The 18,272-nt window shown below is 49.5% G+C and overlaps 1 protein-coding gene across 6 annotated transcripts in view; it reads right to left on the bottom strand.

The window, feature by feature from the left end:
- LOC115141592 (unconventional myosin-Ic-like) overlaps positions 1-18,272 on the bottom strand; it is a 53,869-nt gene that overhangs the window by 6,622 nt on the left and 28,975 nt on the right. For 3 of the 6 annotated variants that reach the window (XM_065000223.1, XM_065000224.1, XM_029680611.2), the window contains exons 1-19: positions 11,948-12,058; positions 11,301-11,456; positions 10,922-11,037; positions 9,721-9,919; positions 9,231-9,311; positions 8,776-8,955; positions 7,944-8,042; positions 7,234-7,347; positions 6,975-7,046; positions 6,270-6,389; positions 5,751-5,824; positions 5,534-5,639; positions 3,676-3,756; positions 3,371-3,462; positions 2,854-2,948; positions 2,635-2,681; positions 2,377-2,457; positions 1,607-1,712; positions 187-304 (exon numbers count right to left, since the gene is read on the bottom strand). In XM_065000223.1, coding sequence (XP_064856295.1) covers positions 187-304; positions 1,607-1,712; positions 2,377-2,457; positions 2,635-2,681; positions 2,854-2,948; positions 3,371-3,462; positions 3,676-3,756; positions 5,534-5,639; positions 5,751-5,824; positions 6,270-6,389; positions 6,975-7,046; positions 7,234-7,347; positions 7,944-8,042; positions 8,776-8,955; positions 9,231-9,311; positions 9,721-9,919; positions 10,922-11,037; positions 11,301-11,456; positions 11,948-12,043 — 2,033 coding nt within the window. In that variant the 5' untranslated portion in view covers positions 12,044-12,058. Of the gene's footprint in view, positions 1-186; positions 305-1,606; positions 1,713-2,376; positions 2,458-2,634; positions 2,682-2,853; positions 2,949-3,370; positions 3,463-3,675; positions 3,757-5,533; positions 5,640-5,750; positions 5,825-6,269; positions 6,390-6,974; positions 7,047-7,233; positions 7,348-7,943; positions 8,043-8,775; positions 8,956-9,230; positions 9,312-9,720; positions 9,920-10,921; positions 11,038-11,300; positions 11,457-11,947; positions 12,059-18,272 lie in introns of those variants that run through there. The other 3 variants (XM_029680609.2, XM_029680607.2, XM_029680610.2) reach the window with 1 other exon arrangement.

Raw genomic sequence — 18,272 nt, 5'->3', positions numbered from 1 at the left:
AATCCCTTGCAGGTGTATTAATTTGCTAACATAATTATTTCATCTGCCATTGAGTGAACCTATAATGCCAGTGAACTACATTCAAGCCTGATAGAGGCAGGACTAGCTCCGGGCCAGGCAGGTCTAGCTCCGGGCCAGGCAGGACTAGCTCCGGGCCAGGCAGGACTAGCTCCGAGACATAGTCACCTCTGGAGGAAGGTCTCATAGTGGCGGCGGTAGGCGAAGCCAGCTCTCCTCACGCGGAGGTTCTCCATCAGACCCAGGTACTTCACCTGATGCCTGATGAGAACATCGTCGAACCGTCCTGAGAGAGGTGAGAGAGAGAGAGAGAGAGGTGAGAGATGAGAGAGAGAGGTGAGAGATGAGAGAGAGAGTGAGAGAGAGAGAGGAGAGGTGAGAGGTGAGAGAGAGAGGTGAGAGAGAGAGGTGAGAGAGAGAGGTGAGAGAGAGAGGTGAGAGAGAGAGGTGAGAGAGAGAGGTGAGAGAGGGTGAGAGAGAGAGGTGAGAGAGAGAGGTGAGAGAGAGAGGTGAGAGAGAGAGAGGTGAGAGAGAGAGAGGTGAGAGGTGAGAGGTGAGAGAGGTGAGAGATGAGAGGTGAGAGATGAGAGATGAGAGGTGAGAGGGACCACATTAGCCTAAGTTACAGTAGTATATAACTGGTGAGATTGTTATTGACATTTTCCATTTTTGCTTCTGTTGAATGGTTTGTTGTTACAGTTGTTAGCAGTAACGCGTGACGCTTATTCAAGCAAAACATAGAAAAACACAATTGCTCCGACTTAGTCCCAGAAAAGCAGACAACGGACAATAAGGAGGGTAGGCGTGAGAAGAGAAAGAGCAACAGTAGGAAAGACACAGAAGGCCATCTATTGACAAAGGCCAGCTCGATATACTGAGCAACGCAGTCTGAAGCACAGTGGTGCCATTGATGTCACTGAACACAATCAAAACACAAGGTCAGATTTAAGAAACGTAGACACAAAAACAGACAAGATATTATTTGAAAAAGTTATATTGAGCTGGCCCAGAAAACCTATGTGTGGTAGCAGATGGCATAGTTAACGGCTGAGAGACCATTTCACAGTTTTAAAGCTAGTTCCCGGCAATTCTACATATTTTGTCAAGGGGCTGAGAGAAAAACTGCAGTTTCAAAGCTCATTTCCAGCAATGGCTTATGCAATCGGAATTACTTAACATAACAAAATCAAACGGGGGCCCCGAGCTATTTTTAGAATTTTTGATTCTGTCTAGTTTTTATTTTGGTGACTGTTAGTTCTCAGAGATGATCTTATTTAAAAAATATATTAAGACATCTTTTATATCTGGTTTAAGTCATTTCAGTTTACACTGAAAGAGTTTTTACCATCCTGAAAAATTAATGAACATGTATACATGCAGCGGTGCGCCACCACTAAATGCATATAGGTGAAACACTGTATTCATTAGGCACCAAACGGAAGCAAATGTACTGGAACAAGGAGGGACTACCATGACCAAATCAGAAAAGCTCATTTTAGTTCTCCGTTGAACGTTTTGAAACATATTGCTCCGGTGTGCCCGAATGAATACGACCCTGTTGCGAGCAACGCATCGGTTTCCTTCCTACCTGCTTGCTTGGCATCGTTGGGCTTGATGCAGCGCACGTACGACGGCTCCTTGGACATCAGGATCTCCATTAACTTGGCCAGGCTGGTCTTGAACTGGGTCGCTGCCTGGAGGCAGAGACAGGCACAAAGAAAAGAGAGAGAAAGAGAGTGAGCACCGAGCGAGGGGTGTAGAGAGGAGAGATGCAGGAAGAGGAGAGGAGCAGAAAGGACGGCTGCTGGCTGGACCGAGGCCGAGACTGGACAGAACACAGGTCCCAGTGTGAAGTGACAGGGTTGGGGGCAGTGACAGGGTTGGGGGTAGGGACGGAGAGAGAGAGAGGGCGTCTCGTCAACAATGAACACAATCAAGTCAACGGACTCGACACCAACGACCCACGACCAATGGGCTTCCACTGTGTGTGTGTGTGTGTGTGTGTGTGTGTGTGTGTGTGTGTGTGTGTGTGGAGGGCAACAGAGTGTCAGGGCATTCCTCAGTGTGTGAGCGGGGAGCAGAGATTCCCCTGTCACTCACTACACCCTTCAGTGTGGAGGGAGGAAGATCCACAGAGCATAAACAAGAGGCTGTTTGTAAGTGTGTATGAGACAGGACGTGTATATATATATATATATATATATATATATATATATGAGTATATATATATATATATATATTGTGCATCAGTGTATGCTTTGGGGTACATTGCAGACACGCATGTATTGGTGCGTGCCCATGGGCGTACCTATGACCTTTGCCCTCTGAGTGGTACTACAGGGTAATGGCTGTTCTCACCGTCTCAGGTCTCTTGCTGTCCTTCAGCTCCGCCCGGTCAAAGCACTGGGTCAGAATCTTATTATCAGACATACACATGACCTGTGGATGGACAACGCACAGAGAATGAGTACAGCTCACTACGACTAGAACTGCCACACTGTTCTACACACACACACAGGGATAGAACACAATCTCAGAGTCTGGTCTATTCTCCTATCATATCATCCATCTACTATCTTAATCCTTTCCCCCTTTGGCCTGAATTCTCCCGCTCACCTCTTTCAAGTTCCTGAAGAGGAGGTCATTGTTCTTGTCCAGGAAGCCTAGAGGGGGAAGAGAGAGAGGAAGAGCACATGAACTCCGAGTAAGGTTGGGGGAAAGAATGATTACACACACAGTGACAGACCACTACAGAACATCCTTCCTTTCCCTCTGGTCTTCTCCCTCTCCCTTCCCCCTAACAATTGACGCTGCTGCTGCGCCACACACACACACCGTTGACGTTGTAGTTGACCTCTCCAGCGTAGTGCAGCAGTCTGAACTCCTCTCGGCCCATCACCTTCCGGGTCTTTCCATCGGCCAGCTTGTGACTACGAGGAACACACAAACAACAGGTGACCATTTGTCAGGGCACACCATAGACACCGTAGCAAAACATTTTGCAACGGAAAAAGAAAACAAGCTTTTCTTTTTAAAACACTTTCAGGTAATCCCTCCCGGTTTCAACCGGTTTTCTTCCATTTGGTACCGAATGAACACGACTTATGTTTACAACGGACTAATGGGAGGAGTTCTCCTTTAACTCGTGTGCATTTTGTTCCCAACAGATATTTAGTTTTTAATAGTTATGCACTACTGAAGACCAAGCATTACAACATTGTTGATTCATGTAGTGTCTACGGGCTTCTGTGTCCTGACGAAGTCAACTGACCGCCAGCTCTCACGACGTCTCCTGTTGCTCTGTTAGCAGAGGGAGGTTTGGACGCGTGCGCTTGTATGGGCGTAGACTCACGTTGTCAAGTGGGCGTGGCCTCCCACAGTATTCTCCAACTTCTCCAGGAAGGTGATGTCACTGGCGTCCCCTGGCCTCAGGCACTCCTCGTCCTGAGAGAGAGAGAAAGAGAATGAGGGAGAGAAAGAGAATGAAAGAGAGAATGAAAATGAAAGAGAGAAAGAGGGAGAATGAAAGAGAAATACATTAGATGGACAGTTGACTGTGACAGCAGGACATACCAGACACAGAGGGGCCAAGAGGCGAGAGAAAGGTGAAAGGTCAACTTGAAAAGGGTTACGTTAAAGCTTGAAACGGATTCTCACCAGAATGGAGATGATGCCTTTGAACTTCTCCTCCACCAGATCACAGATGATCTTGTTGTTGAAGTACTGCACAGGCTCCCACTGTGAGACAGCAAGGAACACAACGGCATCTAAAAATGGCTTGTTTAGGAGACCGAACTGTCCGACATGTTAACGGTTGGGAAACAAAACATTTACAGAATGCTGAGAATCCGGGACAAGGAGGACATTCTGAACCCACACGCTATGCATATGTTCAAACAAACCTTCATGGCTGTTTGCTGCCGCACACACACACACACAGTTCACAGCCACTTTATTAACAGGTGTACCACCACATTATCATCATCATCAAACACAGCCCACATTACACGTTGTACAATAACGCCCCCTTTGATGAATGACTGCCTGGGTATGAATCGCTCTCCCACGGCCCTCTGCACTCAGCTCCCTCATGGGCCCGTATTCACAAAGCGTCTCAGTAAGAGTGCTGGTGTATGATCAGCCCCCCCCCCTTTTCATATAATCTCAGTCATTATGATCTAAAAGCCTAAACTGATCAGCAGCACTCCTGTTGTGAGACGTGGAGCGGGCAACCAATCCCCGTGTAGACAGTCATACAGAGCCGACAGGGAGAAGGTGGAAGGAGAGGGGGAGTGGTAAAGGGAGAAGGTGGAAGGAGAGGGGGAGTGGTAAAGGGAGAAGGTGGAAGGAGAGGGGGAGTGGTAAAGGGAGAAGGTGGAAGGAGAAGGGGAGTGGTAAAGGGAGAAGGTGGAAGGAGAGGGAGAAGGGGAGTGGTAAAGGGAGAAGGTTGAAGGAGAGGGAGAAGGGGAGTGGTAAAGGGAGAAGGTGGAAGGAGAGGGAGAGGTAAAGGGAGAAGGTGGAAGGAGAGGGAGAGGTAAAGGGAGAAGGTGGAAGGAGAGGGGAGAGGTAAAGGGAGAAGGTGGAAGGAGAGGGAGAGGTAAAGGGAGAAGGTGGAAGGAGAGGGAGAGGTAAAGGGAGAAGGTGGAAGGAGAGGGAGGGGAGTGGTAAAGGGAGAAGGTGGAAGGAGAGGTAAAGGGAGAAGGTGGAAGGAGAGGGAGAGTGATAAAGGGAGAAGGTGGAAGGAGAGGGGAGTGGTAAAGGGAGAAGGTGGAAGGAGAGGGGGAGTGGTAAAGGGAGAAGGTGGAAGGAGAGGGGGAGTGGTAAAGGGAGAAGGTGGAAGGAGAGGGAGAAGGGGAGTGGTAAAGGGAGAAGGTGGAAGGAGAGGGGAGAGTGGTAAAGGGAGAGGTGGAAGGGAGGGAAGGTGGAAGGAGAGGGAGAGTGGTAAAGGGAGAAGGTGGAAGGAGAGGGAGAAGGGGAGTGGTAAAGGGAGAAGGTGGAAGGAGAGGGAGAGGGGTAGTGGTAAAGGGAGAAGGTGGAAGGAGAGGGAGAGGGGGAGTGGTAAAGGGAGAAGGTGGAAGGAGAGGGAGAGAGGGGAGTGGTAAAGGGAGAAGGTGGAAGGAGAGGGAGTGAGACAAGAGGGGGAGTGGTAAAGGGAGAAGGTGGAAGGAGAGGGAGAGTGGTAAAGGGAGAAGGTGGAAGGAGAGGGACGAGACAGAAGGGAGAGGGGGAGTGGTAAAGGGAGGAGGTGGAGGTGGAAGGAGAGGGACGACAGAAGAGAGGGGGAGTGGTAAAGGGAGAAGGTGGAAGGAGAGACAGAAGAGAGGGGAGGGGTAAAGGGAGAAGGTGGAAGGAGAGGGACAAGACAGAAGAGAGGGGGAGGGGGAGTGGTAAAGGGAGAAGGAAAAGATAGAGGAGTGCAGTAGAGGGAAGGGAAGGTCCCTCCGAGACGTAGGGTTGAGAGGGGAGGGGATGGAGATCGAGACGGCCTGGTAGGAGAAAGAGAGAGCAGTCTCACCGTGATTCCCTCCGCTTCGTACTCATCCTGCTCGGACTTGAGGGTGAGCTCGATGAAGAGCTGCTGCAGCTTCTCGTTGCAGTAGTTAATGCAGAATTGCTCAAAACTGCGACACAAACACACCATTACAGGTGAACCGTTAGACGACGGTAAATGGTAAAACACTGTCGAAAATACACCGGATGATGGGAAAATGAGTTCTATATTCCTCTGGTACCTGTTGTGCTGGAAGACTTCAAAACCATAGATATCCAGCAGGCCAATGACTGAAGCGTTTTTATAGGTCTCATCCTAGAAGAAGAAATGACAGCTTTCATGAAGGAGCAATTCGTAAACTTCTCAGCGACAGAGTCATCCAACAGACTCCGAATAAAACGAGTAGCTCGTCATTGGTTAACGTGCATACCTAAACCCGGCACGGTAAGCACCGCCGAAATGACAAACTCACAGCAGACATGGACTAGACGCATTACGGCTAGAGAGAACCTCACAGCTCAAATATGCACTGACCTAATCCCCATCAGACAACAGCCTGTACAGAAACACAGTACTACAACACATCCACAAGGGGGAGCCCTACCTCCACGGTCTATGAAATGGCCAGCCAATAGGTCAAAAGTGCAGGCTGACAGGAGGGTGAGAAGACTAGGGTAGATTTAGGGATATCAGGCCAACAGGGGGGGGGGGGGGGGGGTCAGCGGTGAATGGGGCGTTAGTTCATGTGTGTGTGTGTTACCTTGTAAGCCAGGGAGACGTTGATCTTGTTGACCAGCCAGGTGAAGGTGCGGCCGTACACGGCCTTAGACAGGGCGTCCCGGGCCGACGACGCCTGCTCCAGGTTCAGAGGGCTCTTCAGCTGGAGGACACACACACACATAGATCAGACATGGACACACACACATAGATCAGACATGGACACACACACAGATCAGACATGGACACACACACAGATCAGACATGGACACACACACAGATCAGACATGGACACACACACAGATCAGACATGGACACACACACAGATCAGACATGGACACACACACAGATCAGACATGGACACACACACAGATCAGACATGGACACACACACAGATCAGACATGGACACACACACAGATCAGACATGGACACACACACAGATCAGACATGGACACACACACAGATCAGACATGGACACACACACAGATCAGACATGGACACACACACAGATCAGACATGGACACACACACAGATCAGACATGGACACACACAGATCAGACATGGACACACACAGATCAGACATGGACACACACAGATCAGACATGGACACACACAGATCAGACATGGACACACACACACAGAACAATGGAAACAGTCCTTTGTATGCCGTTATATATGGTGACTATAGAACGTCTCTCACCGGGCTGCATATAAAAGAGCACTGACGCAGAGAAGGTTCCAGCCTACCTCTTCCCCTTTGGCGATGATCGTCTTGTGTGTGAGCGCTTCTTTCAGGACCAAGCCATCCACACTGAGTAACTGCAAAACGTCAACAGCAAAAACATCAACACGACACCAGCGTCAATGTTATCCATCCTACTGAGACAATGAGCAGTGGAAGTACAGAGCCAGGGGAAGAGAGTAACGACACGGTACATGATTGACTGAGTGTAGTAGGAGTAGTGTTTCCATGGGTACACTGTAGTAAGTGGGGGGGGGGTCATACCCTCGCCAGGTATTTGATCTGTGTGTCTGTAGTGATGTAGGCATTGCCGCTGTCTTCTCCTCCATACTGAATGTTGCCCAAGTGAAGAACACTGGCAATAATGTTTAACAGCTCCTAGGGAGAGAGAGAAAGAGAGAGAACGAGAGAGAGAAAGAGAGAGAGCCATGTGAAGATTAGACATGATAAGATAACACATTTTATTGCGATGTGCTAAAAGACAACGCTATCTTGATGGCTGAACGTATTAAACTATATTTCATAAAGCCTAATCTAACTAAAAGGGGGCCAACCATCCTCCCCCCACATGCAAGCATATAGTGAAGGTGGCCTGTGTGTGTGTGTGTGTGTGTGTGTGTGTCAGTACTGTATACGATAGATAACCACCTGCTCTCCCCCCCTTTCCCTTTCTGAACTGATACACACGGAGCTCTGGCCACAAGCCCAGACTACAGTCATGAAAGTGCAAGAGACACTCGCACAAAGCACAAAATCAGCTCTTTCACCACGACCACGCCCTCTCTTTATCCCCTGTAAGATAAGATCCCTTCATTGGTCAATACAGACAGTCACACAACCGCAGCACAAAAGGTGCAGAAGCACAGACGTGATTGGTCAGAGTCAAAGGGTACCAGTACTCAGTAGTAGTATTCGAGGCAGCGCACCTCAGTGGCTGACGTCACGTCTGAGTGTGACAACAAACAGGTTCTTACCTCCACCTCGTCCTCGCTGAAGCCGATGACAGACAGGGCCTTCCTCACCACCTTCCAGTCGCTGCGGTCGTTGATGGAGCTCACCTTGGGACAGTTCCCCTGAGACCCAAAAACACCACATGGTTACATCAAAACCTCCCTCGACCAAAGGCAGCCGACCGCTGAAATCGGTGTTGGTAAACAGGGAGACAGGCGCTCGTGTTCGTCAGGCGAGTGCAAAACAAAGTTCGATCAAAAACATCCACCAAGGTGAAGAGATTTACACATGTTTTTTTGAGATATGGGCAGTTTGATGTTTTGCATGGTTTCTCTCCACAGGCTGTACACATGTATGCATACTAAATTGTAGATTCAACACACACACACACACACGTTTATTGGCTGACTAAATCGGTGCGGGCACGCGCGCGCGTCCGCACCGATTTAGTCAGCCAATAAACGTGTGTGTGTGTGTGTGTGTTTTTGCAGAAGTCTTGTAGGTCTCAGTGGGGGAGGGATAGACAACTCCTTCACCTGAGAGCGTCTCTATAGCAGCACTAACAACACACTGGGTCCATTAAACAGGCTCCCACTGGGCTAGAGACAGCACACGGTAGAGAGAACGTCAGTGAGAGAGAGATGGATGGACGAGAGAGAGAGAGAAGGCAGGGATAACTGCAGCTACAGACACACCTCACCTGCCCTAAAGGAGAGACTCGGGGATAAATCTCAAATCCCACACGATTGCATGACTTTTGACCTGAGCCCCAAACAGCTGGACAGACTCTGGTCCAAAAGTGAACCGTGTCCCATTCCAGACCCAACCATAGAGCGAAGCTCTGGTATCCCCCACCTTGACGAGGTACTGGTACTGCTGGGGGTTCCTCTCCAGGCCTAGGCGCCGCAGCAGGTCCTCCTCACCCCCCTCAATCAGCTGGTAGAAGATGTGGAAGTTCCTCTCTCCGTGGTTCTGGTGCACCACCCGTGACTTCTCCAGCAGGTAGTTGAGGATGTGGCCCCCTACCGGTGCACCCTGCCGCCGGGAGAGAGGGAACCGGGGAACGGGGGAGGAGGAGAGGTGAGGCAGGGATACTGAGACAGACACAGAGCCACATGCAGGTGTACACGCCCCCAGGAAACGAACGAGCCCCGTGGACAGTACAGTAACGTAGGAGTGGAAAAATAAAAACATATTGTACAAGTTCATATGGAAGGACTGGCAGTGGATATGTACTGCTATCCCCCTTACCGGAACATACTCGGTCATTGTGTGTGTGTGCGCGCGTGTGTGTGTTTGTGACCACTCACCTTGAAGTCAAACTGGATGTCCATGTATTTGCCGAAGCGGCTGGAGTTGTCGTTGCGCAACGTTTTGGCGTTTCCAAAAGCCTGGGATCACACACATAGGGAGGAAGAGAGGGAGGAAGAGGGGGAGGAAGAGCGGGAGGAAGAGAGGGAGGCAGAGAGGTGTTAATGTGGGGTCAGACAGTCAGGTGTGTTGTGCTATGGCTGAGACACGGGGCTAGATTACAGGGCAGGCAGTCTGTCTGTCTGTCTGTCTGTCTGTCTGTACTGCTCTGCTGTGATCTTTACACATCTTCTCCCAATCTGTACTCCACTAGCCCAGCCAACACACCTCAACACAGTACACTACATGAGTAGAGACCCCCCCCTCACACTCCAGGAGAGGCCGCATATACACACACACACACAGAGAAATATAACATCCTGTTTTACACTGGACCAAGCCAGGCACATGCAGGGGATGACGTGGAACCCCCCCCCCCCCGGCGGTCACCTCTAGGACAGGGTTGGACTGCAGCAGGCGGTCCTTGACAGTCTCCACCTGGTCGCTGGCGGGACAGGTCACGGCGTAGTACTGCAGGATCTTCTTTGAGGCCTCCGTCTTGCCGGCACCGCTCTCCCCCGAGATGAGGATGCACTGGTCCTTACGCTCCGTCCGCATGGACCGGTACGAGTTGTCAGACACCGCGTAGCTGGAAGGAAGGCAGGAAGGAAGGAAGTAAGGGAAATAGAAAGAGAGCGAGAGCGAATGAGTCAGTCAAGTCCTGTGGAGGAGGAAGAACTGTGCAGATACAAAAAGTTTGGGTTCGTTTGAAATTATTTTGCCTATATATTGTTTTTATTGTCCTCACAATTTCACCGGGTCAAATTCCTGGTCCATGCAAATGTACTTGGTGAATAAAGATGATTCTACCCTTTTAAATAAGATCCCGTTTGGTAGGTGTGGTGGTCACACAGTAAAGTGAGCTACGACAGTCCTGTTCCAACAGGCTCCATGTAATATCAGAGGGGCGCCATGTTTATTCAGCCCGTTTTGCCCACACGACAGGGGTGTGGGATTCAGAGGGGTGGGGTTAAACGTGGAAGACACATTTCGGATGAGTGCATTCAGTTGTGCAACTGACTAGCTATCCCCCCTTTCCCCTTCCCTTGAAACATAGAATTGAGATAACGTTAGCGCCAATGTCAACCCCTCGAGAAAGACCCCTATCAGTCACCACCCGAAAGCCCCGGGAGAGGGTGGTTGAGAGTGGGGGGGGGAGGCAGGCCTGGGGCAGGGAAATCTCCTCCTAGGAGGAACACCCCTCTGGTACCACCTTGCACCATCAACCCAGCCTTCCTCCCTTCAACCTGTCGCCAATTCATCTCTGCCCCCCTCAGACAGACAGAAAATATTTGGCTACATGGTTGAGTAGAACGGGGGAAACACAGAGTGGAGGAGCAGTGAAGCCGGGAACATGGAGGACTCTCCAATAATACAGTCCATTGTTGGTCCGTAGTCAGAGAGGAGGAGGAACCGGCCAGGAATTAACCTCTTCGCCTAGCAACTCAAAACAAACACAGGCTCAAGCACACTCTGAAAACCTCTCCGTTACATACCTGTTAGTCCACGACTGAGGCAACTGGGATGGGAGGAGGAGGAGGGGGAAGAGGGAGAGGTGGTGGGTTGGGGTACCCGGGTTCAGGTTACTCACACGTGGGGAGAGACCTCGTAGAAGTTAACGCCTCGGTAGCGCTCCATGTGGTTCTTGGTGTAGATCTCCAGATCCTTGTAGGGGTTCACCGACACCAGGACTGAGCCGATGTATGTCTGAGAGAGAGACAGAGACAGAGAGAGAGAGACAGAGAGACAGAGAGACAGAGAGACAGAGAGACAGAGAGACAGAGAGAGAGAGACTTCAGGGTGTCTGAGGTGACAACACAGTGGGGGAAACGCTGGGATGCATCTACACAATTTAGATGCATTATTCCAGCAGGCACAAATCCATTAGGTCAGCAACACGTTATGCAACGGAACAGAAAAGAAACAAGCGTTGACCCAGAAGGTGAGAGTAATTGGGGTAGGCGTCTTACATAGATGAGGTTCTCCTTGAAGCGCTTGCGCAGGTTCTCGATGAAGGCCGCCTCGCTGGTGTGGTTCTCCAGCAGGACAAAGTCCTGGACACCCACCCGGTCCCTGGCCGTCAGGGCACTCTCCATGCTGATCCGCACGCCGTCACTCCCCACAGCCTGGAGGGAGGGGAGAGGGAGGAGGTGGTTGGCAAAAGGAAGCTATTCTATGAGGCAAAGAGACATTCTAAGCAGACCCTGGTTAAGTTGAAATCAACGTTGCGCATCCAGCATCTCCCAGTGTGTTCATTTATGCCTGACAAGTAAGCGCTCAGAACAGCCCCGGGAATCTAGCTTACGTACCTCAAGACACACACTATGACACTTTACGCTTCCCAAAAAAAAGGTACCCATTTACACACACATTCAATAACATACACAGACAGAAAGTGATTGTAGAAACTGGAGTTCTGCAGCGTTCCACACCAACGAGCTCTCCTCAGAAAGCAACTCATTTTGTAAGCCTATGAACGCTACAACTAGAAGCGGAGGAAAACCCAACCCTGAAAGAAAAAAGTTACCACTTCGACCAAAGTCTTAAAAAAGGCCCCACCCAATCTAAAATCCCCAGTCTGATAATAAAACGGAGCATTCAAAACACTTCAACTTACATCCTTCAGCTTGTCAATGCGTTCGCCCAGAAACCGGTTTTCTACGATGGAGACGTGAGTTTTACGCACCAGATCGCGAATGTTACCCAAATCCATGACTCACTATCACTATACAGTACCACACAGATCTGTCACCACGCTCTGGACGCATCAACGAGGTAGGGAACGCACCGATGATTATGCCAGCACACACACACACACGGGTCCACACGCAAATGTTTATTGTCCATGTTCATTACCACACACACACACACACACACACACACACACGCGCTACAGAGCAGCTGCATGTGTTGTTGTTGCGTTATTGACACACTAGGGCCTCGGCTCAGGGGATGGAGAGGGGTGCTCCTCCTCCTAATTAAGGGCTAGGTGAGGCAGCTGTGGACAAGACGGCCTGTAGCACAGAGGAGAAAAACAGAGAGAGGGGGGATGAAACGGACAGAACACGCAAGTGTAGCAGAGGAGGGGGGAGACTGGAGAGGAACGTGTGGTGCCAGGAAACGATTCCATTCCTTATCCATCACTGTACCCCCCCAATGTTCCAAAAACAACTCCCTGCTTCACACGGTACCCTACCCTGCTCCCCCTTCCCCCTCATTCTTCTCCCTCATCCCTCCTTCCATCCTCCCTCTCCCTCCTTTATGCAACAGGGTGCTATAACAAGAGATGGCAGAAGAGATGTGAAGTAGAAGTAGAGGTGTGAAGTGAAGTAGTCCCAATAGTTGTCCCAAATAGTGCACTACTTTTGACTAGATCCCATAGAGCTCTGGTTAAAAGTAGTGCACTATGCAGGGAATACGGTGCCAATTGTGACGCAAACCCTGGTCGTGAAGGGCTCTACACAGTCTATGCAAAACGGAGCAGACGGAGGTCCGCTTGCCTTCCATGAATGCAGCCGCACAAATACACGTAGAACTTCATAAGGAGCGAGGCAAACGGACCTCTGTCGGCGCCATTCGCATAGACTGCGTAGAGCCCGTCAGACTTAAATCCTAAGGAAATGCCTGGGCTCGAGGAGACTCAGCACACCAACACTTAATTACAACATCTCATGTCGTTTTGAGTTATGACTTAATGGCGTGCGAGTTGTTCCAGCTACAATCACTAATGTGATCATCCGGTTGCAGGAGAACTGTCCTGCACTGCAGTACATTTGAAGATTAAAAAAAAGACTTCTGAAGTTCGGAATTTCCACTTTGAAAATTCAGACTTGATTTTCCCGTACGAAAGATGCATCAACCCTTGCAAAAATGTCCATGAATTATAATCCACATTTCCTGTTGTTGCAGGTTTATTTTCCTGCCGTAGCAAACTGGCTCAAATTAAGATGCAACATCTGTAATCTTTACAGGGTGATGACTCAAGCTTTCACACCAGCCTCTAACTCTCACTTCATTCACACTGTATCCCTCCGAGGGTCTTCAGGTAGTTTGTGGTCACCACCACCCCTCCATCTCATTTCTCTCCTTCACCACCCCCCCCCCCCCCTTCAAGTCATCGGCCCGTATTCACAGCCCCAGAGTAGGCGGAATGATCTGGAATACTTTCTGACCTTTCAGACCATAACGAATGGTATGGAGAGGGGTGACCCGGTTCTAGATCAGCACTTCCGACTCTATCGTTTCACACAGCCGGAGGAACAAAGTACCTGCAGTTCCTGAGGAAAAAAGTGGTCCGTCTCAGGGCGGTGCTGCGCTGAGAGAAGTCTCTCTCTCCCAGGGTTCGTTGGGCTCGTTAGCAAGAAGCCTGTTATCTGGGCATCTAAATCGCTCCAACAGCCAGGGGAAAGCTATAGTAATATAATTATGGGTTAGCAGGTAGCCTAGTGGTTAGAGCCTTGGGCCAGTAACCGAAAGGTTGCTGGATCGAATCCCCGAGCTGACAAGGTCGTTCGGACCCTGAGCAAGGCAGTTAACCCACTGTTACCCGGGCGCCAAAGATGTGGATGTTGATTAAGGCAGCCCCCCCGCACCTCTCGGATTCAGAGGGGTTGAGTTAAACGCAGAAGACCCATTTCAGTTGAATGTATTCAGTTGTACAACTGTCTAGATATCCCCCTTTCCCTAATGATGCCATGTGTGGACCATTCTACTGATTATATTTCCATGGGAAAACATTTCAAGAAATGATGGAACATTGCCAACATTCTTTTGAACACAGGGAGGGAGTCCTCTCTGACAGGGAGATGATGAGGAACCCCAATTCTCCCAGTTAGTGAGAAGCCTGTTATCTGGCCATGTAATCCAGGGATGGGAAAGTGGGGGGGTGGGGGCCACAAATATACTCATGAGGGGCCGCAGTTGCTCGCGGGTGACTAACAAAATCAATGGGGGCACCCGACTGGTAATTCGACCACGATAACAACTTCAGATTGCTAAATTAGTTTAGCGGCCAGCTATCTAAAACACTTTAGCTGACATGGGATAATTGATTGACTATCAGTAACTGACATTAGAGAAAGACATCTGATGCACCATCAAATGTTGAAATTGCACCTTGTCCACTCTACTATTCGAACTCGCAAAAGTAAGTTGAGACCCAGACTGGGGGCGCTCCAACAGCAAGGGGAAATAGAAATGGAATTACTAGAATGGACTTCCCCATCTAAGTTAATGATGACATGATGGGTGGGTGGACCGTTCTATTGATTCCATTTCTATGGGGAAAGCATTTCAAGAAACGATGGCACAGTGCCAACGTTCTTCTTAACACAGGGAGGGAGTTCTCTCTGACAGGGAGAGGAACCCCTTTTCTCCCGCTTTTGGTTTCCCATTCTCGCAGAGTTCTCCCCCTAACACCACCTCTCTCTCAATTACTTCATTGTTCCTCAAAATGGGGCTTTTTGCAGTTGTGTTTTCCTGCCTCCCCACCCTCTGCCCCTTCCCACCACACGTCTTTGTTGAACACACCAACACCCCTGCGCTCGTTACAGTACTTGCCGCTATAACAGCATGCGGTCACCTTTTCCAAATCCTGTGAGGAAAACAAAGGAGCCGGGAGCCCGACTAGGCCCACTGCTGTGTTCCCTCTCCCTTACACACTCACTCACTCATCTGCACAGAGCAGTGAACGACCGGGTGCGGCTCAGGGGAATGAATGGGTCTGCTGCATAACCATAAAACAATGCTTTGCCCTTTGCAGTGTCCTTTGGTTGCTTAAAAAAAGGTTGAAATTGTGATAGAAACGTCCTCTCACTGCGTTCATTTTCGGCAAACTTAACGTGTGTAAATATTTGTATGAGCGTAAGATTCAACAACAGACAAACTGAACAAGTTCCACAGACATGTGACTAACAGAAATGTAATAATGTGTCCCTGAACAAAGGGGGGTCAAAAGTAACAGTCAGTATCTGGTGTGGCCACCAGCTGCATTAAGTACTGCAGTGCATCTCCTCCTCATGGACTGCACCAGACGTGCCAGTTCTTGCTGTGAGATGTTACCTCGCTCTTCCACCAATGCACCTGCAAGTTCCTGGACATTTCTGGGGGGGAATGGCCCTAGCCCTCACCCTCACCCTCCGATCCAACAGGTCCCAGATGTGGTCAATGGGATTGAGATCCGGGCTCTTCACTGTCTTTCCTGTCTTGCAGGAAATCTTGCACAGAACGAGCAGTATGGCTGGTGGCATTGTCATGCTGGAGGGTCATGTCAGGATCAGTCTGGATGTGTACCAAACTCACTAAAAGTGGCAGTAATAAAGCCTCTCTTGAAAAAGCCAAACCTTGACCCAGAAAATATAAAAAACTATCGGCCTATATCGAATCTTCCATTCCTCTCAAAAATTTTAGAGAAGGCTGTTGCGCAGCAACTCACTGCCTTCCTGAAGACAAACAATGTATACGAAATGCTTCAGTCTGGTTTTAGACCCCATCATAGCACTGAGACGGCACTTGTGAAGGTGGTAAATGACATTTTAATGGCAACGGACCGAGGCTCTGCATCTGTCCTCGTGCTCCTAGACCTTAGTGCTGCTTTTGATACCATCGATCACCACATTCTTTTGGAGAGATTGGAAACCCAAATTGGTCTACACGGACATGTTCTGGCCTGGTTTAGATCTTATCTGTCGGAAAGATATCAGTTTGTCTCTGTGAATGGTTTGTCCTCTGACAAATCAACTGTAAATTTCGGTGTTCCTCAAGGTTCTGTTTTAGGACCACTATTGTTTTCACTATATATTTTACCTCTTGGGGATGTTATTCGAAAACATAATGTAAACTTTCACTGCTATGCGGATGACACACAGCTGTACATTTCAATGAAACATGGTGAAGCCCCAAAATTGCCCTCGCTAGAAGCATGTGTTTCAGACATAAGGAAGTGGATGGCTGCAAACTTTCTACTATTAAACTCGGACAAAACAGAGATGCTTGTTCTAGGTCCCAAGAAACAAAGAGATCTTCTGTTGAATCTGACAATTAATCTTAATGGTTGTACAGTCGTCTCAAATAAAACTGTGAAGGACCTCGGCGTTACTCTGGACCCTGATCTCTCTTTTGAAGAACATATCAAGACCATTTCGAGGACAGCTTTTTTCCATCTACGTAACATTGCAAAAATCAGAAACTTTCTGTCCAAAAATGATGCAGAAAAATTAATCCATGCTTTTGTCACTTCTAGGTTAGACTACTGCAATGCTCTATTTTCCGGCTACCCGGATAAAGCACTAAATAAACTTCAGTTAGTGCTGAATACGGCTGCTAGAATCCTGACTAGAACCAAAAAATTTGATCATATTACTCCAGTGCTAGCCTCTCTACACTGGCTTCCTGTCAAAGCAAGGGCTGATTTCAAGGTTTTACTGCTAACCTACAAAGCATTACATGGGCTTGCTCCTACCTATCTCTCTGATTTGGTCCTGCCGTACATACCTACACGTACGCTACGGTCACAAGACGCAGGCCTCCTAATTGTCCCTAGAATTTCTAAGCAAACAGCTGGAGGCAGGGCTTTCTCCTATAGAGCTCCATTTTTATGGAACGGTCTGCCTACCCATGTCAGAGACGCAAACTCGGTCTCAACCTTTAAGTCTTTACTGAAGACTCATCTCTTCAGTGGGTCATATGATTGAGTGTAGTCTGGCCCAGGAGTGGGAAGGTGAACGGAAAGGCTCTGGAGCAACGAACCGCCCTTGCTGTCTCTGCCTGGCCGATTCCCCTCTTTCCACTGGGATTCTCTGCCTCTACCCTGTTACGGGGCTGAGTCACTGGCTTACTGGGGCTCTCTCATGCCGTCCCTGGGGGGGGTGCGTCACCTGGGTGGGTTGATTCACTGTTGTGGTCGGCCTGTCTGGGTTGGCGCCCCCCTTGGGTTGAGCTGTGGCGGAGATCTTTGTGGGCTATACTCGGCCTTGTCTCAGGATGGTAAGTTGGTGGTTGAAGATATCCCTCTAGTGGTGTGGGGGCTGTGCTTTGGCAAAGTGGGTGGGGTTATATCCTTCCTGTTTGGCCCTGTCCGGGGTGTCCTCGGATGGGGCCACAGTGTCTCCTGACCCCTCCTGTCTCAGCCTCCAGTATTTATGCTGCATTAGTTTATGTGTCGGGGGCTAGGGTCAGTTTGTTATATCTGGAGTACTTCTCCTGTCCTATTCGGTGTCCTGTGTGAATCTAAGTGTGCGTTCTCTAATTCTCTCCTCTCTTTCTTTCTCTCTCTCGGAGGACCTGAGCCCTAGGACCATGCCCCAGGACTACCTGACATGATGACTCCTTGCTGTCCCCAGTCCACCTGGCCATGCTGCTGCTCCAGTTTCAACTGGCCTGGGCCCTAGGACCATGTCCCAGGACTACCTGACATGATGACTCCTTGCTGTCCCCAGTCCACCTGGCCATGCTGCTGCTCCAGTTTCAACTGTTCTGCCTTACTATTATTCAACCATGCTGGTCATTTATGAACATTTGAACATCTTGGCCACGTTCTGTTATAATCTCCACCCGGCACAGCCAGAAGAGGACTGGCCACCCCACATATGCTCTCTCTAATTCTCTCTTTCTTTCTCTCTCTCGGAGGACCTGAGCCCTAGGACCGTGCCCCAGGACTACCTGACATGATGACTCCTTGCTGTCCCCAGTCCACCTGACTGTGCTGCTGCTCCAGTTTCAACTGTTCTGCCTTATTATTATTCGACCATGCTGGTCATTTATGAACATTTGAACATCTTGGTCATGTTCTGTTATAATCTCTACCCGGCACAGCCAGAAGAGGACTGGCCACCCCACATAGCCTGGTTCCTCTCTAGGTTTCTTCCTAGGTTTTGGCCTTTCTAGGGAGTTTTTCCTAGCCACCGTGCTTTTACACCTGCATTGTTTGCTGTTTGGGGTTTTAG

The sequence above is a fragment of the Oncorhynchus nerka genome, linkage group LG14 (genome assembly GCF_034236695.1).
Source record: "Oncorhynchus nerka isolate Pitt River linkage group LG14, Oner_Uvic_2.0, whole genome shotgun sequence".
In the NCBI taxonomy this organism is placed as follows: Eukaryota; Metazoa; Chordata; class Actinopteri; order Salmoniformes; family Salmonidae; genus Oncorhynchus; species Oncorhynchus nerka.
This window is presented reverse-complemented; position numbering and strand designations above follow the sequence as displayed.